The sequence below is a fragment of the Brachypodium distachyon genome, chromosome 4 (genome assembly GCF_000005505.3).
Source record: "Brachypodium distachyon strain Bd21 chromosome 4, Brachypodium_distachyon_v3.0, whole genome shotgun sequence".
Taxonomy (NCBI): Eukaryota; Viridiplantae; Streptophyta; class Magnoliopsida; order Poales; family Poaceae; genus Brachypodium; species Brachypodium distachyon.
The window spans coordinates 37,295,984-37,321,728 of record NC_016134.3 but is presented as its reverse complement, the minus strand read 5'-3'; the positions used below and the strand labels follow the sequence as shown (position 1 = coordinate 37,321,728).

Below are 25,745 nucleotides of genomic sequence, written 5' to 3'. Positions count from 1 at the left end.
CAATTGATCTGAACATGGCACATGGTGAGGGAGAAGATGAACCTGAGCCACCCTTACACAAAGAAGAGCTCCAGGCCGGTCATCACTTTGATTTGAACATGAACCCAAACATAGAAGATGAACATGAGACCTACATTGAAAATGGAGACGAGGATCTGCAAGATTCAGATGAATCAGGTTAGTGAAACAACTACTCACAATTGAATGTTTCATTACAATGTTACTAAACTAATCAGGCTAGTACAGAAGCTAGATTTAGAGGGGAAAAGATAATGATCTGTACTGTATGGTTGTATGGCAGCAAAAAAATTAAGTGGATCCAGATCATTATTTACTGTTGCAACAACATATTGTTGTGTTCAAGTTTTTAAACTTTATTGTCAAAACAACATACTGTCAAATTAGATTACAATTGGAACAATGAAACACATACTAGCATATAAATAGTGTTGGGAAGGATATAAAAACTGGAACAATGACACACATAGTAGCATATAAATAGTCCAGCAATATAGTTTAGTTTACCTTACTTTTCTAATTTAGTATACTTTTCAAATATTCACATAACCTCACCTTGTAGACAACGAGATTGAAGACCAAGATGGTGCTTTCCAGACCATGGAAGAGGAACTACAAGCAATGAATAATGCTCTAGAAGATCTTAAAGTTGACGAGGACGACTATGGTGTGTATGCAGGTGATGTAGAGATTGAATTTGAGGAAGAAGAGCTTGTTGATTCAGGATCAAAAGAAGACGTGGAAGTGCAGCACGAGCAAGCCCATAATGAGCAAGTACATGATGAAGACAAATACAAGAATTTAACAGAGTTGTAAAGGTCCAGCATTTATGCAGAATTACTAGTAAGAAGTAATAATTGGAAATTAAAGAAGAACACAACCAAAGAAGTTGCAAACATTTTCAATGTTTCAGTGTACAAGGTCAGACGTCTTTGGAGGAGAGTGAAGGAGTGTCGCCAACAAGGCATACTCGTTGATATAAGATCAAGGAAGCCAAAAAATTGTGGTCGCAAGAGGATTCTAGTTGACCTTAGTGCTATTCCTAACATTCCTCGGGATCAGCGGAGAACTATACGTAGTCTTGCAGTAGCTTTGGGTGTGAAGAAAACCACACTTCATAAGATTTTTACGGAAGGCTTGCTGGATAGGAATTCAAGTTCGCTCAAGCCATATTTGAGGGAAGCAAACAAGAAGACCAGGCTTCGGTTTTGCATCTCTATGTTTGACCAACAGAGTTTGCAAAATAGGCCGACATTCAAGGACATGCGTAACATAATCCATTTAGATGAGAAGTGGTTTAACGCCACCCAAAAGACCATGAAATTCTACAAGCTACCAACGGAAGAGGACCCACATAGGACTGTGCAAAATAAAAACTCCGTTGGCAAAGTAATGTTTTTGGTTTTAATAGCAAGTTTTTGATGGGAAGATAGGCATTTGGCCCTTTATCAAAAAGGTGAATTTCAACTTTTACTCTTTGTAATTATTGTGCACATCAGCATTTAGTCTAGCCTGATCATAAAATTTATTTGTTTGTTTGTTTTTGGTTCACTCAACCATTTGTTTGTTTATTTTAGGAGCCAGCGCCAAGGAGTAGTGGTAATCGTCCAAGAAGGACTCTTATCACCAAAACTATCAAAGTTAAAAGGGAAACGTCGAGGCAGTTTTTGATCCAGAAAGTACTACCTGCTATTTAGGCGGTTTGGCCCCAAGAGCTCGCCAGTGAGACCATATGGATCCAACAAGATAATGCACCCTCACATGTCCCAAGTGATGACCCAGGTTTTGCTAATGCTGTTGCCCAAACAGGGCTTGATATCCGCCTCATGCAACAACCTGCAAACTCACCGGATATGAATATCTTAGATCGTGGCCTATTTTCTTCGCTACAGTCCATGTCATCTAGACTCGTCTCTAACAATTTAGATGAGCTAATCAACAATCTGAAGCAAGAATATGATGCTTATGATGCCGATAAGATCAATAGGGTTTTCCTTACACTACAAAGTTGTTTGCTTGAGGTCATGAAGATTGCTGGAGGCAACCGCTACAAGATCCCCCACATGTACAAGGATGGCCTAGAGCGTACAAGAAATCTTCCTAATGTTCTAGGTTGTGACCATGAACTCTATGAGAGCGTTCTACAAACCTTAGTCGACTAGTTGTAATGGTGGACGTGGTAACATTTTGTAATGCTGGACTTATGGTTAAGTCAGATGCATGGTTGGTTGTTTTCCTATGTTTAACTTTGATGGTTTTGGTGGACTTTGGTTAAATCAGATGCAGGAATTTTGGACTTTTGTATTACAGTACAAGTGAACAGCTTATTTCTGGTAGCACAAATTGGGATCAGTCTTGAGATCAGAGAGCAAGAATCTGTAGCTTATAGCTTCCTTGGTAAAAGAGATAGCAAGTTCGTGTAGAAAATCTTCAGTTTTCGGTGTAGTGCAGCTAGAACCCAAAAAACACCAAAAATAACAAGTTCTACATCTAGATGCTTTGTTCCCAGATCTGGTAAACATGTCATACATTTAGATGCTTTGTTCCCAGATTTTGTAGACTTTTTAGTTAACCTTTGCAAAGGACAAAAACAACCCAAATTTCCAGAAGACCAGAACCAGATCATGCATCTGAAGTTCTACATCTAGTGATTCAAAGTTTAATTGCATCATCTTTATTTAACAAGTCAGATTGGAGTAACACAAAAGTGTAGAGCCATTTAAACTAATACATTTGATTAGTACTGCTTTTTCTGATCACACACAAAAGATTGGAGTAACCATCAGATTTCCATACCAGATCATTTTTTTTGACCGAGGATCCCTACCAAATCATCATACATTTTTAGTCATCTCTCTATATAATGTATTACATGTCATAGTTCAGATTTGTCCACCTTTGTTCTGAATTTTGCTAGTTGTGTCTGGTTATAAGAACAACATTTTCCTCAATCTTATTTAGTACAACATGCATCAACATCTCTCAAGAAAAAGAAAAAAGCATTCCCCACCAAATTGTGCACCAACATGTATCTGTGCACCCAAAATAGCTTTATAAACGAAAGGTAAATCACCACTTTATTCCATAAAAGAACGAGCAAGACTGATTCATAGAGAATACACGCAACATCCAGCAAATCATCCAACAGATCATGCGTTCATATGATGAGCTTACTCGCCACTTGCAGGATTTCTCGGTGACATGCCCAGCGCCAGCGGACATGCCGTCCTGCACAACAACTTGACCGGCGCCATCGCCGGCTACAGCACCGTCGCCGCCATCGCCGGCTACTGCAGCGCCACCGCCATCCTCGTCTTCGTCTAGGTCTACGAGCTTGGCCCCGCGTTGCCTCCGCTGAAAGATCCTCCGCGGCAGGAACATAGGCGGACGAGCTGGCCTGGAGGCACGAGCACGGACGGGGCCTCCAGATCCGCGGCCGCGTGCTGCGCCGCTGGCCGCCGCGGGGCCCGCGATGGCCCTGGCTAACGGATCGGCGCCTCCGCCTGCTCCTCCGCTTGCTCCTCCCCCCGCCATTGATGACTCCGTGGGATGCACGAGGGGCTTCCCGGCAGCTTATAAGGACCGGCTGCCATTACTCCGGGACGACGGCGACGGGCTTCGATTGGAGGCTGCTGCGACGGGAATCTGCGATTTGGATCGGGAAGGGAGGAAGTTGGTGGAGAAGATGGGGATTTGGGGTTGGGGCGGGTCGTCGGGGGAAACTGAATCCGAGGCAACCGGGTGGGGGGGTGAATGAAAAATTCCATCGTCAGACATACGGTCTTTCGCGGACAAACGCGAGCCAGACGTACGGTCTTTTGCGGAGTAGATAGTATCGTTTTCCCCACGTACTACTACTCCATGCAATTATGGGGACTAATTAATTACCATCATGAACTTCCATGCAGGCCAACGGGAGAAGAGATCATAGAAACACACAATATTCTACGGAGTACTGCTGTACGTACGTACTGGAGATTCAATCATTTCGCCTGTTTGGGCAACTCTTGCAAATTGATAGTGCTATTATTCATGGCAGTTATGCGCCATGATTTGTGACCATACCATAAAAGCAAAGAAATACCCCTCGTTAAATAGGAGTTACTACTACTAATTGTAGCAGCGCGACGCGACGCGACGCAATGCTTGTCTCATCTTCCCTGAAAAAAAGGAAAAGAAAAACTTTCTGTCTCATCGTGCAACAACACTAGGTCGACTCCAAATTTTTGTTTTGCAGTGCATCCTACGAGCAAAGATACACAAATGTACAGTTCAGTCCAACGCACACGACCCTGAGACATAAATTCCATCATAAAGAATCTGGCAACCGTGTGGGGAGAGCGGAGAGGCATGCAGGAGCTGAGGAGCAGCAGGAGTAGTAGCCAGCAGCTGCTGCTGCGTCTCCAGCTTTCTGATAAAGATCGCGGGTGCTGTTTATAAAAGGGGAAAGATACGTAGAGCCCCCGATAATGATTAAGATCATTATTACCGCCTGCCATCCAGTTCCTCTCCTCCCAAGCCGTTTTGCCACAAAGCACCCCCGCGAACACGCGAATTGCATTGACCACGTCGCGCTCCTTTTTTCCCGGGTCACGTGCGGGGGCTCGTCAACTGGTCAAACTCGCCATTATATCTCACACATACGAACCGGAGGGAAGAGGAGACGAGAGAGGAGTCCCGTCTCTATCCCCGCTCCTATAAAACCTCGGAAAATCCTTGCGGCGTTTACACGGCCCCATTCCCATCGATCGTCTTCTTGGTAGGCACGGCTCTGATCTGGTCTGATGGAGCTGGGCCTGAGCTTGGGGGAGACCATGGCGGATGCCGGGAGGGAGCTGGTCCTCGGGCTTGGGGTCGGGGCGGGGGAGAGGAGGGAGGAGGAGACTGGAAGGGGGAGGAGGGACCAGGAGGTCGTCGCCGGCGCGAGGAGGGACCTGGGGTTAGGGGCGATGGGGTGCGGTTCTTCGCCGGAGCCGACGACGATGCGGCTCGCGCTTCTGCCCCTGGTGCCCAGCCTCGGCTTCCCGTGGCCGTCCGAGAGCAGTGAGTGATGCATGAGATTTTTCTCTTTGTTTATTATACAGATTTGTGCATGAGATCGCCAGTGAAATAGCAGTATTTAATTGGGGGCGATCCGATCTGTTGAATTCGCAGGGCATTTGGAGGCGTCGACGCCGCGGGGCTTCGACGTGAACCAGGCGCCGTCGACCGGGGGATCGGCATGGGCATGCGCGGCGGAGGAAGAAGAGCAGGAGGACACGGCGGCGGTGGCGGGCGCGGCCGTGTCTTCCTCGCCCAACAACAGCGGGGGATCCTTCCCGATGGACTTCTGCGCGCAGGGCGGCGATGGTGCCCCGGGCGGCGGCGGCGGCGGCGGCTCGCGCGGCGGCAGCGACGAGGACGACGGCGGCTCGTCGCGCAAGAAGTTGCGCCTCTCCAAGGAGCAGGCCGCGTTCCTCGAGGAGAGCTTCAAGGAGCACAGCACCCTGAACCCCGTAAGCGTCCACATAGCAGAACAACCAACACACGCGGAAATTAAGAGATGTTTGATTTGTTTGGTGTCCCTTGACGTTTGTGTGTTCGTTCCCGTGACTCTGTCTGTCGCGAGCAGAAGCAGAAGGTGGCGCTGGCGAAGCAGCTCAATCTCCTGCCGCGCCAAGTGGAGGTGTGGTTCCAGAACCGCAGAGCAAGGTGCCCACGCTTGCTCCTCGAAAGATTGTCTCACTTACTATCCTTAGAGTCTTTTGAAAGGGGAAAATATTCTTCGTTTTCTAAGTGTTTTTGCCTTTGTTTTGGCACGTGCAGGACGAAGCTGAAGCAGACGGAGGTGGACTGCGAGTACCTGAAGCGGTGCTGCGAGACGCTCACCGAGGAGAACCGGCGGCTGCAGAAGGAGCTGGCCGAGCTGCGCGCGCTCAAGACGGTGCACCCTTTCTACATGCATCTCCCGGCGACCACCCTCTCCATGTGCCCGTCCTGCGAGCGCGTCGCCTCCAACTCCGCCCCGGCCTCCGCCGCCGCCGGCGGCATTGCGGCCGCCGCGCCGGAACACAGGCCGCCGTCATCGTTCGCCGCGCTGTTCTCGTCGGCACGAAGCTTCACGCAAGCGCCGGCGCCGGCGCCGTCGAGCTCCTGACTTCGTCGTCAAGTCTTCACCTCCGGCGAAGGGCCTGGTTGTAAATACGCTCACCTGTTTTTTTTTTCCATGTTCAATCTCCTCGCTCCTCTGGTTCTTTGGGATTTTTTGTGGCTTTGCCAAGTGGTTTGCGAGAAATGGGAAGAACCCCAAGTAGTAGGGCGTCTGTCGTGGGATTGGATACGTGGACGTTCCCGGATGCTAAAAGGATAAAATGTTGCAATAGAGTTTATTAACCTTAATCCCCGTGCCTTCCAAACAAAATTGTGTTCAGATGATTTGTGGTTGTTCCGCGACGGGGTGAAAATTACAGCTGGTTTCACTTTTGGTAAGCTGAAAGCTGTGTTGGTAGTACTGCGGCGACGCTGTTCCCTTACCGCGATGCTGTTGGGAGCCTGCACCGCTGATTTGTGAAATCATGACTCCATCCGCCCATCGAGTATTGGTGCAGGAGTACTCTGTGGTCTTAACTGACACTCGCACTCTTTTATTTTCTTCTTTGTGAGATGGATACGGGCACTTAACTCTTCCCAGAGTACTAAAAAGAGCGTAGATACTCGGTCAGTATTCCGTACAAGATTTTTCTGTATTGAAATTGTTTTGGGGCATTGAGACAAAATACAAGCTGCTCCTACAAACGGTAGCGTGCGCATGCACTAAAATTGTATAGCACCGACCGTGATCGTTGCCTGTCTAGCACCCACAATACACAACAGGACCTGTGAAGAAACACTTTGGTGGTCCTCGTATCGGAAGAAACTAGGTAGGTTCACTCCGATGTTCTTATTGTTTCGTGCACGCCCCCATTTAGATAGCAAACTTAATTTCAATATATAAAAATAAATATTATTTCATTGATTAAATACCCCATATATTAAGATAAACTAGATTATAAAGCGGTGCAATCAATCACTGTGTACCAACAATATTATTTAATTGTACCATAAATAATAAATTTAATAATGGAATATACTATGTAGTATATTAATTTTTGCTATTATGCAACCCTCTGTTTTCCACCTCAAACCAACCATTTCCCTGTCTCACCGCGCAGATTTTTTTTTCCCGTGCCCGATGCAGTGCATTTGTACTTCCGGGTGCACTGCACACAGGAGGCAGTGGGCCGCACGTCGCCGAAGCACCGCCGCCGGAATGCCGCAGCCTTCCTCGCCGCGACCCAAGACGGAATCACACGAAAGACCAGTTTTTTTTTTCCGCAAAAGACGACTTTTTCATTGTACTAGATTTCGCATTTCCATATTCATTTAGTTAATTTTTCCCATTCAAGTATTAATCGTACGACGGTATGATAACTAGAAGACAACATATTGTGTAGTAATGTTTCATTGTGTTCTCTCAATGACGTGAGAGTAGAAGTCTTTTTCACCTTTGTTCAAGGAGAAAAAGATGGTTCCTACGCTACGCTAGGCTGCGCTACAGCTTTTTGGTTATTATTATTCCGATTTGGGTGTAAAATGATTTTGGTTACGATTTCTCCGCTAGAAGAACGAACCAAGATACGAATCGCGGGTCAGCATCGCAGTCCATGTCCCTCGTGACAAAGAGGGAGGCGAGCGATGAATGAATGCATAGTCCGTTCCACGACTCGCAGTGAAGACGGAATCATTTAACTCCAGATTCCAGAAGATGGATGAGTCCACCGCGCACCACGAGGCCCAGGTCATGGATACCCCCGAAATCTTTCTCCCGGGATCACGGCTTCTTGACTCATGCTCCCCATCAATGCCGGTTGTAAACGCTCCGGGCCGGGGCGCGCCGACCAACCAGTAAGTAGCACCGGTTACTCCAGTCAAGGAGGCCGAGACCTTCATGACGGCCCTGATTTATGTTTGTTACGACCGGGGTTAACTGAAGCGAGCGGTCATGCGTGGACTAGGAGTCGTACCTCAGAAAGCCGAATATCCTGCAAGTTCTTGATGGATCTTTTACTTCGACTGATCGCGGGATTGAAGATTCAGCAGCGATGCGCGCGCGGCTGCGCCGGCCAATCTTGATCGAAATGTAGTTATTCTGTTCTGGTGAGTGATGGTGACGTGGCGTGCATGGTCAAATGCTGTTTGGCCGTCTCCCGGTTGCTGCCCTTTTCTGCGTAGACGAGCTGCTGGCTGCTCAAAGATTGTATCCCTATTAGTCTGTAACTGACAAAGTTTTAAGAAAAAAGTTGGACCATTCTTGAAAACAAATTACACACACATGAGACAGCTTACGATGGAAGGGAAGGTAGCAAAGACTAGCAAGATCGAGCCTGCCCGTAACAGAACTGGTCGAGGCGTCGAGCTGAGGGACATCACCCAGCACTGATCAGGAACCGTACGTCGCTGTACAGAGGAAACCCTCACGATCGGCGAAAGGAGGGGGCAAACTGATTGTGGAGTTTGCATGGTGTCCTCTGCGATGTTCCCTGGTTGGCGCCTCCTGTCCATCTCGGGCCACTTGCCGCTGCCTCCTTCCGGCAGCTGGCTATCGATCGGGCCGGGTTCGGAGCACATGCAGCATGATGAGCCCCCCTTTGCACGTCGGGGTTGTTGTCTCGTACCGGGACTGAGTGAGCTCTCCACCTAGCCCTGATGTTTCATATATGCTTGGGTGTGGGGCAAACACTTGGTGTTGATGTGATTGGGGTGTTCATCTATGGTCGCCGGATTGAGCTACTTGTATATTGGTGGCCCGGCAATTTAATTAGGACATTTGATGATCGTCTGTAAGCAAGGAGCGCAGATTAACGTCGAGTTCGACGTGTTGTCCGCTTCTCGTTTGTGTTTGAATTTTCTCTCGTGTCACGTGCCATGGACTTAGGACGTACTACATGCAAAGGAAGTGTGCGGCTTCATCTGGTCCCTCCGACCCATATGGGATCGACCCATATTACTCGACGTTACTAAACATGCGACACGTATTAAGTTACCCAGCCACGCATGCCTTCAGAAAAGGACAGTCGATATATGTTACCCAGCCACGCATACAAATCCCAATCTTTGGATGATCTGGCCCCGAATAAACTACGGAGCGTCGATAGATGAAATTGTTTTAAGACCAAAAGGTGTGTGTTGGTAGAACTTAGTCTATTACTGGTCAAGTGTAATCCTCCGGATCGTGCAGTCACGGTTCATGCTAGGTTGTTTCCTTCTGGGCCTATTTGGAGACTTGTTCCTGAGGTCAATTCCTGCATCCAACTTTACAGATGCGTTTCTTTCACTGGTCACTGTACAGGCGTTGAAATACGAATCACGGGAAGTCAGACGGCGAGTACCGAGTACGTGACTTTATGATGGCGGGAGCTTAAGAAAGATTAAAAAAACACATGTTTTGTCAGGTTTAAGGAAACGCTATTTCTAGATCTCCCGGAAGTCCAACTTTGGACAGAAAGAGCCAGACCGTGACGTGGGTCATTTTGCGCCGAGTTCATATGCAACGACGTAGTACCCTGCTACGGCGTACCAAGAACATTCAGATTGGCAGGATTGGAGATTACAGAGAAAGGAAGCTAGTTCCAGCACTAGTAAAGGCATCCTCCACGCATCCAGCATCCACTCATAGGCATGCACTGAAAAATGCCGACCGCGAAGGCAAACCTTTTGGCCCATCTCGTGCCCCTGCCGGCAACGCACAGCATTATGGTAGGTCCGGCGCATTAGCACACTAGAAACTATAAAAGTGTACCCCAAGATCACATCGCTCACATCACATCCAAGCAATGATCTCCGCGCACGAGATGTTTGCACACTGATGCTGTTACTGCGAAGTACGCCGGACTCATCCGTGTGCAAACAAATTCAGAGCCAAGCATAACACTGGGCGCTGGGCTGGCGCTCGCCAAATAGCATGCATGCCTGACCAAGTCGTGAACGGTTACCTGTTGCTACCATGAAGCCAGCAATTTCGTCCCGTTTGACTAGTGAAGTGATCGAGAGCGTACATGACCGATGAAAGCGAACCGGTGTCCTTCGAGGAAACAGGCGGCCTGTGAGCCACCATGTCAATGTCGGGCGCCTGGCGTCGCCCCATCCGCGAGGTCTTTGACTCTCTGACGATTTCCAAATGTATCTTGTGGCTCTTGTTTGACGTAGTCGACTCGGCCATTGACTTTGCTCTTTCCGTCTTGTAATCTTGTGTGTGTTTTAAAAAAAAACTATTTTTTCCCACTTAACACCCAGTGTATTTTGAGAAAACGCGACATTTGAGGGGGTCGCGACATTTCTGTCATTCTAGTTTTTTTTTTAGAAGCTTCTGTCGTTCTAGTTTCTACTTTCTAGGGGTAGCGCGACATTTCTTTGTTGTCGTCTGATGCGGCCCAACGTGCCTGGGCGGAGCAGCCCAATTCATATTTGATTTGCCACCACTTGCAGCTACCCAGTCCATCATTATGTCAAGGAATGCGAAGAAAATTCAGAACAAAAACTACCATGCAAGGACGGCAAGAATCGGAATGTACAAAAACCGAAACGCTGTCAAATACTAAAGTGCAGAAAGCTAAGCCATCAAGCATGGGGCACAAATCAGGAACAAGAGTTTAATCGGGTAAGGTTCAACCAAATTTACAGACATCAAGTTACAGAGCATTCCCACTATCGCAGGAAGCCAACTAGGCTTTTTATTTATTCCGCTCCAGAACTGTCCCCAAAACTGTAACTGCACACAGCTAATTTCGCAACAGCACAACCCAGTCCAGATAATGGTGCGGGCACACCTCATGACAGACCCATGACTTTCCCAGTGGCTGTGTCGATGTCAATTTCATAGAAGCAGGGCCTTGTAGGAAGACCTGGCATTGTACTCATGGTGCCAACGAGCGGGTAGATGAAACCGGCTCCAATGCTGGCCCTCACATCTCTTATCGGCAGTACAAAACCAGATGGCGCGCCCTTCATGGATGGAACATGCGAAAAGGAGTACTGTGTTTTCGCCATGCATATCGGGAGGCTGGAGAAGCCTTGTTTGGTGTACATCTCAATCTGCTTTTCGGCCTATAGGAAAAACACGGAGAAGTCAGCTCAGCATGATAAAAATCTTCTGGTTCTAACTATTATGCAATAGGTGCAGTGTTCGATATTTCTCTCTAATCCTATCTCTATTTTACGTATCTCCCAAAACAGGAAATTGGGGGTAAACCTATCCACCACACTATACAAGAGCATGTGACAAGAATATTAAAAAATAATTAGCCCCTTGGAAGGTTGCATATTTTCTGGAAAGTATCTCAGGCGGTCCTCATCGTTATTAGAACAAATGTCACAACTAGAACAAATGTCACAATGCAGTAATAAAAACAGAAGATTGGAAGGACTTGCCTGTTCAGAGTATTCAACACCACTAGCACCATAGAACCTAGCTATTGACTCAATCTTCTCCTTTATGCTAGAGTCTAAAGGATACAAAAACTTCAGGGGCTCTGATTGGCTTTCACATGCTCGTTGAACTGCGAGTCCAAGGTCAACCTGAATACAAGAGCATGATAGAATTATGCAACTAGTTGAATTCTGTAAAGTTTAGCCTTCATAATGTTCTTATGAAAATCATTTCTAGGCACTAGTATAGAATTGCAACAGAAGGATACATGGGCATAGCATATAATAACTCTTTGGTTCAGTGACTACTCTGCCATGGGGTTGGAAAATCTACCAACAGGCAACAATACCAATTACACTAAAAGCTGATTTATGTTGGACGTTGAAAACAGTCACAAGTACTAAAACATAATTCATTAAACCATCAGCATTAGAAGACAATAATATATCACCTAATACCTTCATTATCTGAAGGAGGGCATATTAGTTTCGTCTTAAGTCAAACTTTTTAAGTTTGACCATGTTTATTGATAAAAAAAATATCAACACCTACAATAACAAATAAATACACCATGAAAGCATATTTAGCAGTGGATCTATTGGTAGTAATTTGGCATTGTATATGTTAATATATTTTCTATAAACTTGGTCAAACTTAAATGTTTGACTCATGTCAAAACTAATATGCTCTCCTTTAGGGAATGGAGGGAGTATATACCAGACCCAGAGTTAAATGTTTCCCCACAAAGAGATGTCTGAATTAACAATATAGGTAAGGAAAGAGAACTAACCGCTCCTTTACCACCATGTGCATGGTGGGAGCAGACGACAGCATCAAAAGCACCAGCCGCCATAGCCGCATTTCTCACCACCTCCATTTCAGCTTCAGTGTCTGATGCAAATTTGTTGATTGCAACAACAACATTGACACCATAACTCTTTGTGTTTGAGATGTGCTTAGCAAGATTGACACATCCAGCTTCAACAAGAGCCACATTTTCACTCACATATGCATGATCTAAAGGCTTTCCAGCCACAACATCTGGCCCCCCTCCATGCATTTTAAGAGCCCTAATTGTGGCCACAATAATAGCACACTGTGGTGCCAATCCACTATACCGACACTTTATATCCATGAATTTCTCAGTTCCAATATCAGCACCAAAACCTGCCTCTGTAACAACAAAGCCACCCTTCCCAACCAGCTTCAAGGCAATCTTATCAGCAACTATTGAAGAGTTCCCATGAGCAATGTTAGCAAAAGGTCCAGCATGCACCAAAACCGGAGTGCCTTCAAGAGTTTGCATTAGGGTAGGATGAATAGCATCTTTCATTAGGACAGTCAGGGCACCTCCGAGACCAAGATCATCAGCTGTAACTGGCTCACCCGACTTGCTGTTCCCTATCACCATTCTTCCAAGCCTTTCCCTCATATCAGCAAGGGAAGTTGTCAGAGCTAATACAGCCATTATCTCGCTTGCCACTGATATGTCAAAGCCTGTCTCTCTCACCATACCTTTTTCTTCAGGGCCTTGTCCAACACTGATTTTCCTCAAGAAGCGATCATTCACATCCATTACCCGTCTCCAAGTAATGGATGCAGGGTCAATATCAAGCCTTGCAAAACGTCTAACTTCTTCCGCTGTTAGCTCATTGGGATCTGTCTTTGAGATGCCAAGCTTAATCAGGCGTCTGAGCATTACATCAGCAAAGCGCCTCTTGCCTTCTTTGTTAGGTGGACACAATCTATTGAACAGAGCTTTGTCTGATTGAGAAGCTTCATGGAAAATCCTTGTATCGATAGCAGCAGCAAGAAGATTGTTTGCAGCTGTAATTGCATGGATATCTCCGGTCATATGGAGATTGAACTCATCCATGGGTATAACTTGGCTGTAGCCACCTCCAGCAGCACCCCCCTTGATACCAAAGGTAGGTCCTTGTGATGGTTGACGGACGCAAGTGACAACCTATAACCACAACACAGAAATTAAATTAGCAAACCATACGAATCATAATTTGCACCCCTATAAATATTTGAGTTGGTGGTGCTGGTCTGTCAGCAATCCTGATTGGCGGGTGTCATATCTCCACAATTTCACCATCTTGTTTTAGGGCTTGCAAAATATGTCAACTGATTGCTTTTATGGTTCCAGTATTTGTAAGTTGTCTTGTTTTCTTTACTAGTCAATTTGTGTAGCCATGAATTAGAATAAACATACATCAAATACACAACAATCATTTCCATATATTCCGGATTGTGTAATGTGTATTCCACATCACAAGTTCACCTTCTATGTGGCTATGTTGTGTCTTCGATACTTGAAATAATATATGTGCACAGATGGTTCTTCCAACAAAGAAGCAGCCTATCAGAGTATCAGGATTATACATAACAGATAGCCCACATCATTGTACCATGTTCTCTACACAAATATATGGTAAATGAAAAAAAAGAAGAGATTTTGCTTTCTCAAGCGCCAATAGTCATAAAGATGTAGTTCTATCATAAGCTCTGACAATTCTACAGCTCTAAAGGAGTTCAAGTCAACATAATTTGACAAATATATCAATCAAACTGGCACACACACGCTGAAATTTGTGATAATAGTACACATATGTTACTAACCAAGCGACAGAAGCAAAAGATTGTAATCCAGTCCAAGTTTACATCAAATAATTTCCAATCCTACCAATGTCGTGCCAGACAGCAATTCGTTTACCTCGACATGATTATTTTCCCAAGACAAAGTTCTTACACCAATTAGCAGATTTTGCTCTAACGAAGAAGCAAATTCCTTCGTCTGTGATCGACAAACGAAAATAACTGAGAAAATCTCACCTTTTTGTCAAGAAACGCCCCCAGTGCCTGGCAGAGGCCGACGGTAGTCGTTGACTTGCCCTCCCCGAGCGGTGTCGGCGTGATGCCGCCGACCACCACGTAGTAGCCGTCCTGCTGCCCCTTCAGCTCATCAAGAACCGACAGAAGCACCTGCACATCACCGAATAGCCGCACAAAATTCAATCAGATCACATCACATGATCACATCACACAACATCGGTGGTCCGAAAACCAATCAAAGAACTGCATCTTCACCTTGGCCTTGTACTTCCCGTAGAGATCGTAATGCTCGGGAGGGATGCCGAGCTCGGCGGCGATGTCGGCGATGGGAAGCGGGTCGACGGCGTTGGCGATGTCGATGTCCGCCGGCACCGGCGAGGCCACATCAAGCCTCCGGATCGTCGGGTTCGGGCTCGGCGTCGTCATCGGAGGCACCAACTGCGGCGCGGCGACGGTGCTGGATCTCACGACGACGGATCGCTCGCGCCCGGGCGGGTCGGGTCGAAGCAGCAGGGAGTGGTGTAGAGGGAGTGGTGGAGGCGAGACGAGTCGCTGGCTTGCGCACTTGTTTATTCTCGCCCCTGGCGGCCTCCTCTCAGCGTCGGGACGACGGCGGCTTAAGATAATGGAGGATAAAGTTTTCGGATAATTGGTTGGTGGGGCAGGCAGATCCATGGCACGGCAACCAAATAGGACTTGCAAAAAAACCTAGAATTAACCCCTGCTACCTTCTCAAACTATATCACCGCCGCAAACAAACTATGCCTACAACTCTGCTACAATCTTCTCCTTCCTTCCCGAATTCATCAGACAATGAGAAGCATTTTAGGGTGTTTGGGTACGGATGCCGGACGGGGTTTTGTGGGGGTGTCTTATCTGGGATTGGACGGATGGATGATGGGCTGCAATCCAGGGGAGAAGATAGGGTTCTTGCAGAGCTGTGGATGTGCGCGATGCTGCTTCTCCAAATGCCTGAGCCATCAGCCAAGTCTCTCCATTTTTTGTAGGCGACTTCGCTTGCGTTTGCCGCAGGAATCAGCCAACCCTTTCTGTTTCGCTTTACCGAGCGTTTGCCGCGGACGAACTTTGGAATTGTGTGTTGTTCGGTTCACGTGAGCGTGAGCTGTGGGCGCCGGTTTTGGTTTTGCACTAACAGGACGGTGCTTACATGACACGCAGGGCAGATAGATGAGGCAACTTTTGGTGGAGCTTGCCGCTGCTGGCCACGTCCCTCGTCTGTTCGGTGGCATGGGGCAGACGAGCACGGCGAGACGTTTCCTGTAGTCTCTAGATGGGTGAATTGGTGATTACTGCCCGATTTGGTCAACACTCAACTCAAGTGAATCAACTACACGTGCCGTCCGATCCGACCGATTCGGATCTGGAGCTTGCACCAACGGAGGAAAGCGATCCTAGCAGGCCCATGCAGCGGTGTCGCTTTTCTTTTTCCAGATTGGTGGCAGGGTGACCGACCATCCTAGGATTTTGCTACTGTTCATACCTCCTACATCTTCAGCCCAAAACAAGCCCAAATGGGTATGTTTTTTTTAATCTGTGTGGGCTCAAGGGAGTAGTATATTTACATGCTATATTATGGGGAAAAAACGTCAATTGGACCACCTGGTTTAAAATGTTAGCTACGACATGAACCCATGTCGTCACCCTATAATGTCGTGAAGAATTTCCATCAAGATAACCTCTGTCCATACAGCACGATGGCTAGGGAGTTTCTGGAGATGAAGAAGCACTTTGATCAGGTTCTCCTGGGGCATGAGAAGAGGGAGGCAAACGTTGATGCTCGTAATCTTTCTAAGGCTGCTTCAGCTCTAGACAGGGGCGCCGTGTATGGCTGCTTAGTTCTCCTGATATATCCTGTATCCCAACATAGGTTTTGAGTTAATAAAATGGGGTACTTCGCTAAAAAAAAGTAGGCTCTCCTTCCGCTAAAAAAAATAGGCTCTCCTCTACCTTGTGCCTTTACTCGTAATCTTGTGATATATTTAACTTATTTTTAAACATTATGTTTGAACATAAAACTAAGTTAAACTTGCCATGTGGGGCTAATCTCACGACATTTTAACATGAACTGCTCCAGACTCTCACAATGATGGTCCGGGATATCACAACAATCGACAGAGAGCGAAGGCTGAATCCTAAATGCCGCACCATAGAGTCCAGTATCAAATAAGTTTACAATGAATACATGTCCGACTAGTCGTCCAATCAGTTCCCGTGACATCCTGACATGTGAGCAGGGATGCAAGCGGGATCCCACATAAAGCTCACTCTGGTTAAATTCTCAAATCTTTTTGTCGAAAGGTGGCTCAAAATCTAATTAGAAGATTTGAGAGCTGAACTAAAAGTGAGCCATATGCGGACCCCGTTTATATCTTTACATGCCAGACCAGCTTGCTATTTGGAAAACAAACCAAAATGTACTAAATCCACAACTAAGAGGTGAAATATGCAAAGATTCCTTCGATATATCAAAATCTGTCCAAAGGTTTGCCGAAAAACGTTTTACGATTTCAATTTGCGGTGGACAGAACAAGTACCTAAAACTAGTACCCTAAATTAAAACACACATCCGCGCGAGAATTTGAAGACATAGCAACATCTAGTAGTACATCACGTCATCACAAACAATAGTTCATACATTTATCAACCTAAAAATTTGTAGTAAAATGTCCGAACTCACCGGAGCTTTCGGACTCGGATGTGGTGTCGTAAGCGAGCTCACTCGAAGTTGGAGGAGAGCTCGATGAGGGTCTGCAGGCCCGCCTCCGCATGCCACGTCGTCGTCTTCCTTGCGAGCTCCTCTGACTTGTAGATGCTGCGCTCGAGCTGCTTGTTGTTGAATGCCCGGCGGCGGTCCTCCTCGGCCGCTCTCTGGGTGACGTGCCAGACGACCCACACGCCTCCTCCTCGTCGGAGTCGAAGGGTGGGTGGCGTCCTGGAGCTCTCAGGCTCCGGTATTGCACGTTGGATGCCGGCCAGGGAGCTCTCCGACTCGGGTTAAGAGCGGCGAGCTCCCTCTCCAAGGCGTGGCGGACGGCGAGGATGCGTTGGCCGACCTAGAGCCCAGTTGGCCCGGACAAGGGCACCGCATTCCCGTGCACCCTCCGATGATTAAGAATTGACGGGGTACATTGGGCGTCGGGCTTGCCATATCTGGTGGGGGAAGATAGTTTACGCTGGTTGCCGGCAAATATGATGAGGCCGACCCATAAATCGCCAATCGTGCCCTAGATATGGCATGCGAGGAGGCCGATTTAGGGTGGTCCGTATTTTTTTCTACAGGCCGCACCGTATTACATGTTGTATTCGGTGCATTTTTTCGGGCTAAACCCGTAAGTATTACGGACCGGAACGAAATACGGGGGTGCTACGTATGCTCTGAGTAGTAGGTTGGACACTGTAGGCGTATGGCAAGTGACAAGCGGGTAAATCCACAGGCTGTCGTAGCTTGACAAGGACAGATATCAACCCATATATCACCATCGTGTGCCAACTGCTTCGTTCACCACATATGTCTGCTCAAATTACAGAAGAACAAATTGAATTGTCACCAGATACAAGTTACAACAATACATTTTCGTCAAATCGATCAAAGAACGGTGATCTTCCATAGCTAGACGCCTACACTATCCACATGTTCTTAGAAGAAGCGGGAATCAGCTAATTAAGCTATCAACCACCAAGGCACCAAGAGGTAAAATGGTCTCCAGCTAATTAATCCCTCCTTCTTCTTCCTTTCTTTTCCCCTCCAAAAAAAAGGAGTTAATCCTTCTTCTGGTGGGCGCTCGGTACGAGCGACTGCTCGCCGCCGAAGACGGCGCGAGGCGACGGCTCCCCGCCGAGCGGCAGGTCGGAGAGCAGCGCGACCATGCGGCGCGCGCTGAGGGAGCGCGCCGGGCGGAGGTCGACGACGCTCTTGGTCCTGGAGAAGACGCCGGAAGACTGTGCGAGGATGAGGTACACCAGCGCCTGCACTAGCACGAACACCCCGACCTTGATCAGCGCCGCGTGGCTCCCCATCTCCAGCTCCATGCCACTGGCTAGCTAAGCTCCCGAGCGTCGTTAATTGATCACACACACGGCACAGCACGAGCTAGCGATCGAATTACTAAATCAAGATAGGTCGTTGCTTGTGTTTTGTTTGTGAGGAGGTCGGGAGGCGAGGGTCGCGCCCTTATATAGTGGCGATCGAGCCGCGACGCCGGTTTGACCGCTGCCGGGGCGGGGGCAGAGCGCGTGCGGGAGACGACCCTTCGCCCGTCTCCGTCGTGCATGTAGCCAACTCGCGGGGTGGTTCGGCGAACGATTCCACGGGGTTGGGTGAATTGTTCGACCTGCTCGGTAGGCGCTCAGCTCACCGATCGAGTCATCGCTCACGTGTGCAGATTCTTTTTGTCTTGGTCGCTGTCGCGGATATATAGGCTTCCTCGTAGTAAGCTCGTGGCTGCTGGGCTAGCTCTACCAACGTAGTAAACCATAGGATTTGGCTACCCGAATTCACCGGACAATGAGAAGCTTTTTAGGGTGTTTGGGTACGGACGCCGGATGGGATTTTGTGGGGGAGTCTATCTTGGATTGGACTGATGGAGGATGGACTGCAATCCAGGGGAGAAGATAGGGTTCTTGCAGAGCTGTGGATGTGAGCGACGATACGCGCGCACGATGCTGCCATTAGACAAGTCTCCCCATTTTCTGTGAGATTTTTTACAGTATCCAGTACTCCAAAAACAAACATGGAGTACCAAGTATATCTAACCGTTCGTTAGAAAGGGTAACTTAGTCATTTTGCAAATGTAATTTGGTAATTTTTCTCTCACGCCGTCCTGATCACGTCAGGTGCGTTCAACTGGCTTCGGATATCCTCGTCTCCATTGAGCAGTTGCGCCGCCGCCCCCAGCCTGCTCTCACTGTCCGCTCGCCGTCCGGAGCGCTGGAAAGCGCCAATCGAGCCACGGCGCAGCCCCAGCCCGATATTCGATCGACCTCGTCGTCGTTGTGTACTCGTCATCGGATTGCCGGCCGAATCCTCTCTTCTTCGGGCGCTGGACAGCGGCCTCACTGCCGAATCCTCTCATCACTGCCTCCCGAATGATCGATCGACGCTCATACCTTGTCGCCGCCCGCTCGCCGGCCGGACCACCGACTAGGTCGCCTCTTCTCCGCGCGCTGGAAGGCGCCACCGCCGGTGTTGGCTTGGCGTTTGTCCGCTCGCCCCCCTAATACAGCGCAATGGCCTAATCGAGCGGCGCGGCCGCCCAATCGCAGCGCGGCGGCCTTGTCCTTCCCGCCGTCTCAACGGCGTCGTCCCCTCCAGCACAGCGGGGCTTCGAGCGGCACCGTCGTCCGCCCAATTGCAGCACACCGGCCTTGTCCGTCCCACGAACGCAGCGGTCCTTCGAGCAGCAGTGTCGTCCGCTCCTGCTGGCACAACGGCCTCGTCCGTTCAGTCACCTGAGCGGCGCCTTTGTCCGCTGCAACGGCACGACGATCTCGTCCGCTCCACGCCACATGAAGCCTTTTTCTTTTTTTTATCCAGTTGAGCATGAGAAAGACCAAAATACCCTTACACAATTACGATTTTACCCTAAACCCGTGGTACTCCGGTGGTTTTCGACTTGGTACTCCGTGGAATTAAGTATGGAGTGCCAAATAATACTAACCGCTGGATCGGGACAAATGGACGACCCATATTAAATCCGGGGTACCGCAAAAGCTTTTCTGGAGGCGGCTTCGCTCGCTCGCGTCCTGGGAATCAGCTCATGAGCACGGCGTGTGAGGAAAAAAAAAATTCCGTCTCGCTTTACCGAGCGTTTGCTGCAGACAAACGTTGGAATTGTGTGGTTTTTCGTTCACGTGAGCGTAAGCTGTAGTCACGCATCTTGGTTTTGCTCTAACAAGAAGGTGCTTACATGTCACGCAGAGTAGAGATAGATGAGGCAATTTTTGGTGGAGCGTGCTGCTAGCTGCTGGCCACGTCCATGGTCTGTTCGGTCGCATGTGGCAGATGAGCACGGGGAGACGTTTCCTGTATTCTCTAGATGGGTATGCTAACCTGCAGGGTGAATTGGTGATTACTGCCCGATCGGTCAACTTTCAACTACACCGTCCGATCCGACCGGTTCGGATCTGGAGCCTGCACCAACGGAGCGATCCCAGTATATACGCCCATGCAGTTGTGATGCGGAGCAGCTTTTTTTCCCAAGAGGAGTGGGTCCGTGGGTGCCTAGTCAGTCGTTGATCACCGTAGGATTTTCCTACGGCTCGCTTACATTTTCAGCCCGCTGGTATACGGCCCAGGTATAAGAAAAATGCTACCTCAGCCAATAGACCCCAGCCAGCCCGTGAAATAGACGAGGGGACGCCGCAGTCACACCCGATTTCGGCCATGCCAGACCCGGGCCCGGCCACCCACGTCCGATCCAGGACCGGGATCCGGTGCCGGGTCTGAAAATTTATCAGTCCGGACTTGATTCGGGTCTTGTGGACCCACGAGTATACCCGACCCGGCTCTAGCGATTTTACAAAAAGGACCCTGAACCAAAATATCAAAAAGCAATCAAGTCCTAGGAGCCCTTCTCCACCGCAGTTTGACCACGAACTCTACAGTGACGTAGAAGTATCCGGATGCAGAAGGGCAGGAGGAGGCGAGAGCGGAGAGGCGTGGCTCGAGGAGTCGGGGTTGGCGGCGGCAGATGGAGTTGGTGGCAGTGGCGACTCGTGCGAGGGCCTGGCCTCCCTCAACTCCGTTTGCGTGTCCTAAGGTGGCGCCGGCGGGTGGCTGGATGAGGTGGCGGTTGCTGGTGGTGGAAGAGGTGGCTGGGGGACTCGGGTTGGAGGAGGTGGCCAGCGACGGCGGCTAGGTCTTGGTTTCGGTGAGGGGAGAGAGCGATGGGGACTGGGGCTTCGGGAGAGGGAGTGATGGAGAGACGGCGCTTGGCCACCGGTCATCGACGCTTGCTTTGGCGGCGGAGGGATGGGGAGTGGGGACTAGAGAGGAGAATGCGAGGAGCCGAGGAGGAGAAGCGAATAGGGTTCTGTGCGTATGGATGCGGTGGCGCGGAGGCATCGTTGGGAAGAGAATCAGGTAGGAGCCAGATTGGGAATTTGGGATGCTAGGGTTTTAGTTGGGCCGGATTAGGAATTTTGGGCCAGGCCAAATTGGGAACCGTAGACAGTGCAATGACTAATGACATGTGGGTCTAGACAAATAACCGGGTTTCCGGGTTCGGGTAGGGCACTACCAGACCCGGACCCACCACACCCGAGTACCCGACGGGTCCAAGATTTTCCCATTTACATACCTGCGGGTTTCATTTCCCCCCAGACGTGCATCTAATCGGGTCTAGAACCGTCGGGTGTCCGGGTTTCGGATACTCATTGCCAACCGGACTCCCAGAGCCCTTGACCATTACCGTTGGCGCCTCTTCCTGGTGATAACCGTGGCCAGGGCGATTCACCGCTAGGCCGCATGCTCTCGTCGGTCCGCCTTGCCCTCCACAGTTCACAACACAAGCTGAGCCGCACCTGATCCCTACCATTACGCGCAGCCGGTGCAACCTTACAACTGGTGACAAGGTAAGCCATGCTATATGCAGAAGTCCAGACAGAACTATGGTCTTTTGTTTTTCAATTTTCATGATTCTAAATTTTTTAGGTCATGCTCAACAATGGTTGATACCAGGAGGAGAGAGAGGACAATCAAACTTAAAGGTCGTAACAGACTCTTCAATAAATAGTTCTTCACCTTGTTAGTACTAATATGACTTAAAAACATTTATATTGTTTTCGCAAAAAAAACATTTACATTGTTCATATAGTTGGTCCCACTGAAACATGGTGCTAAGTAACAACTCATCTTCCTCAGCAGTGTATTTAGTTGTTACTTAGAACATGTACCTTGTAGTACCAATTTCCCTAGAGAGAAACTACTCCCTCCATTTCTTATCTTCTGCCAAACAACTAACTCATCTTGTTGGAGATCTCCTTAGTCGTGAATGATCGATCAAATTGGATGGTTAGGATTTTGGTCTCTCCTTCATATAATTTTGGCGAAGTATCCGGTGAAAACCACCTCTACGGTGCAAATTGTGGAAACTCCATCGAAAAAAGTTCAAAAAATTCTCAAAAAAATCACATATGTTAAAAAAGTGATGTTTTATATATTTGTAAAATTTTAAGTCCAAACTCAATTTCGTTTGGTAGCAGCAAAAAAGACAAATTCTGCATGAATAGTGGTTTTTAAGTGTTTGACATTATTCATTGTAAATTTCTCTTTTTAATTTTTCCCAAACGTTTTTGATTTTGAACTTGAAATTTTTCAGGTTTGTAGAACATCACAGTCCCAACATATGGTATTTGTTTAGAATTTTTTTGAAACTTCTAAACGTGGTTTTTATGAAGTTTGTACGGTTTGCACCGAACGAGGGTTTTCACCGATACTTCGCCTATAATTTTTGCCCCCTTTCAAGTTTTCCATGCATACGTCCCTTCAAAATCTATCATAATTTTCTACATGTCAGGGTATAAATAGTAGTAGTAAGTTGGGCTGTATAGGTAGGCGAAGTATCCAGTGAAAACCACCTCTACGGTGCAAACTGTGAAAACTCCATCAAAAAATGTTCAAAAAATTCAAAAAAAAATCAAATATGTTAGAAAACTGATGTTTTATATATGTGTGAAATTTCAAGTCCAAACTCAATTTCGTTTGGTAGCAGCGAAAAAGACAAATTCTGCATGAATAGTGGTTTTTCAGTGTTTGACACTATTCATTGTAAATTTATCTTTTTAATTTCTCCCAAATGCTTTTGATTTTGATCTTAAAATTTTGCAGGTTTGTGGAACATCACAGTCCCAACATATGGTATTTTTTTAGAATTTTTTTGAAAATTCTAAATGTGGTTTTTATGGAGTTTGCACGGTTTGCACTGAATGAGGGTTTTCACCGGATACTTCGCCGTATAGGTATATCTATATCTATACTATTCTTTAAGCCAGAGTTGGTACATCCTTCCGTGCGTCCTCCCTCTAGCGGTTCCCCCGATCCCAGGCCCACAACAAAACGCCCATCGATTCCCCAAATCAATCACGACAATACCGCCCACCCCATCCCAAAAATTCCGTCATGCAACTAACCGGTATCCCCAGACTGCACAATTATGTCCATCTTTCATAATCTATACTATTCTTTAAGCCACAGTTGGTACGTCCATCAGTGCGTCCTCCCTCCAGCGGTCCCCCGATCCCAGGCCCACAACAAAATGCCCATCGATTCTCCAAATCAACCACGACAACGCTGCCCACCCCATCCAAAAATCCCATCATGCAACTAACCGGCATCCCCAAACTGCACAGTTATGTCCATCTTCCATAATTATCTCGAACCCTCCCCCCAATAACTCCACAGTTGTCGCCAGCTTCCATTGCTGCCTTCTCCGAATTGAATCTACATTAGTAATATGGCGAGTTTGTATTCGCTAGTGCTGCTTGATTGTTTCCTTTTTAGTATTTGTGGGAGCAGTGGGCAGTACGTGAATGATTTTGGGATTAGAGGGAGTTAAAAAGGGCCATGCACTTGGTTCATCAAGAAACTAACTTTACCGACGCATACACGTTAATGAGTACATTGTGGTAGTTGGACCCTACCCTACGAGTTATATAAGTTGAATCTTGCTGGCAGTAATTTTGAAGCATTTTTTTAGGTTACAAGCCAAGTCTGTGGGCATTGTGTCCGACTATTTGTGCAGGACACAAGAAAAAGAATTTGAATTTGTTGAATTCATAGGCTGAATTTGGCATCGCTTTTATGATAATCCATCTTTTCCAAACTGTTTTTGTCTATTATTATTTTTTTCGTAGCAAAACGTGGGCACTCTGCTAGTATTAAGTGACAAGTGGGCGAAATCCAATGGTTGTACGTTGACTAGGACAACGATCAACGCATCACCATCGTGTGCCAACACTGCTTCGTTCACCACAAATCTCTGCTCAAAACACAAGAACAATTGAACCACGACCAGATACAGCAACACATGGTCACATCTTTTAAACAGATCAATCAAAGAATGGTAATCTTCCATAACTACACGCCTACACTAGCCACTTGCTGTTAGAAAGAAGTGGGAATCAGCTAAAGTATCATCATTCATCAACCACCAAAAGGTAAAATGGCCTCGAGTTAACCATCCTCCTCCATTTAATTTTTTTTCCTTCGAGAGTGGAGTTAATCCTTCTTCTGGTGGGCGCTCGGTACGGGCGACTGCTCCACGCCGGAGACGGCGCGAGGCGACGGCTCCCCGCCGAGCGGCATGTCGGAAAGCAGCGCGACCATGCCGCGCGCGCTGAGGGAGCGCGCCGGGCGGAGGCCGTGGCTCTTGGCCCTGGAGAAGACGCCGGAGGACTGGGCGAGGATGAGGTACACCAGCGCCTGCACTAGCACGAACACCCCGACCTTGATCAGCGCCGCGTGGCTCCCCATCTCCAGCTCCATGCCACTGGCTAGCTAAGCTCCCGAGCGTCGTTAATTGATCACACGGCCGGACTGACGGATGGCACAGCACGAGCTAGCGATCGAATTACTAAAGCAAATCTTCCGTGAGATGGGTCGAGAAGGAATATTGTTTGTGAGGAGATCCGGAGGCGGGGGTCGCGCCCTTATATAAGGGCGAGCCGGGCTCGTTTGACCGCTGCCGGGCCAGAGAACCAGAGAACCGCGCGGGAGACGACCCTTCGTCCGTCTCCGTCGTGTGCATGTAGCCAACTCGCAGGGTGGTTCGGCGAACGATTCCACAGTGTTGGCCTGTTGGGTGAACCGTTCGAACCGCTGGGCGCGGGATCGGCTCACCGCTCACGTGTGCAGAATTGTTTTATCTGGGTTGCTTTCGCGGATGGGCTCGTAGTAAGCTCGTGGCTGCTGGGCTAGCTCTACTACCGTAAACCGCTGGGATGTTTGGTACTTTCGTGTCGCGGCAGGTCAAACCCAACAGTTAGAACTGGTCCTGCCGCCTCACCCAGTTGCGAGTGATTAAACATGTTTTTAATTTTCCTAAGACGAGATCGATGCACCCAAGCTGCTGCCTCTTGCTTTTCTCGTAGGAAAGGGCACTTTCCGACTCGCCGCTGAGTCAGTTCGATCTCATCCCGGAATCTGTCAAGACCAACGGAAAAGCAAGTATTGAAACTGCAGTCGGCCCAGGTCTAGTTACTTTTACAAGAGAGAACGTAAAATCCCGTACGAATTAGAGACAACAAAATGGGGCGGACTTCGAGCATTCTCAGGGCACCTGGGCCTCGCGGCTGGGCTTCTCCGGTTGGGCTGGACGCTGCTCGGCCAGGAATATGGCCGTTGGTTAACCAGGCTGGTAAACCGGTAAACGGCCCATTTCTCACGTCGCCTGGCTCCTTGGTCCCTCCTTCGCTTCTCCTCCCATTT

At 48.2% G+C, this 25,745-nt stretch overlaps 4 protein-coding genes across 4 annotated transcripts; 1 reads left to right on the top strand and 3 right to left on the bottom strand.

Annotated features, from left to right (window-relative positions):
• Nucleotides 1-4,560: 4,560 nt before the first annotated feature.
• Nucleotides 4,561-6,396, top strand: LOC100822266 (homeobox-leucine zipper protein HOX11). Its single transcript, XM_003576539.4, has 4 exons — nt 4,561-5,061; nt 5,173-5,513; nt 5,630-5,709; nt 5,824-6,396. The coding sequence occupies exons 1-4, from the start codon at nt 4,803-4,805 to the stop codon at nt 6,152-6,154; spliced, it is 1,011 nt and encodes a 336-aa protein (XP_003576587.1). The 5' UTR covers nt 4,561-4,802; the 3' UTR covers nt 6,155-6,396.
• Nucleotides 6,397-10,653: 4,257 nt separating this feature from the next.
• Nucleotides 10,654-15,334, bottom strand: LOC100821958 (formate--tetrahydrofolate ligase). Its single transcript, XM_003576538.4, has 5 exons — nt 14,555-15,334; nt 14,300-14,449; nt 12,252-13,427; nt 11,464-11,610; nt 10,654-11,139 (listed from the first exon to the last, which is right to left on the bottom strand). The coding sequence occupies exons 1-5, from the start codon at nt 14,972-14,974 to the stop codon at nt 10,864-10,866; spliced, it is 2,169 nt and encodes a 722-aa protein (XP_003576586.1). The 5' UTR covers nt 14,975-15,334; the 3' UTR covers nt 10,654-10,863.
• A 2,447-nt stretch (nt 15,335-17,781) lies between these two features.
• On the bottom strand, nt 17,782-18,481 carry LOC100837121. The gene has a single exon (XM_003578152.4). It carries the CDS (start codon nt 18,347-18,349, stop codon nt 18,080-18,082), a length of 270 nt encoding a protein of 89 aa, XP_003578200.1. The 5' UTR covers nt 18,350-18,481; the 3' UTR covers nt 17,782-18,079.
• Nucleotides 18,482-24,201: 5,720 nt separating this feature from the next.
• Nucleotides 24,202-24,936, bottom strand: LOC100821640. Its single transcript, XM_010239922.3, has one exon. The coding sequence runs from the start codon at nt 24,801-24,803 to the stop codon at nt 24,537-24,539; it is 267 nt and encodes an 88-aa protein (XP_010238224.1). The 5' UTR covers nt 24,804-24,936; the 3' UTR covers nt 24,202-24,536.
• Between the last annotated feature and the right edge of the window lie 809 nt (nt 24,937-25,745).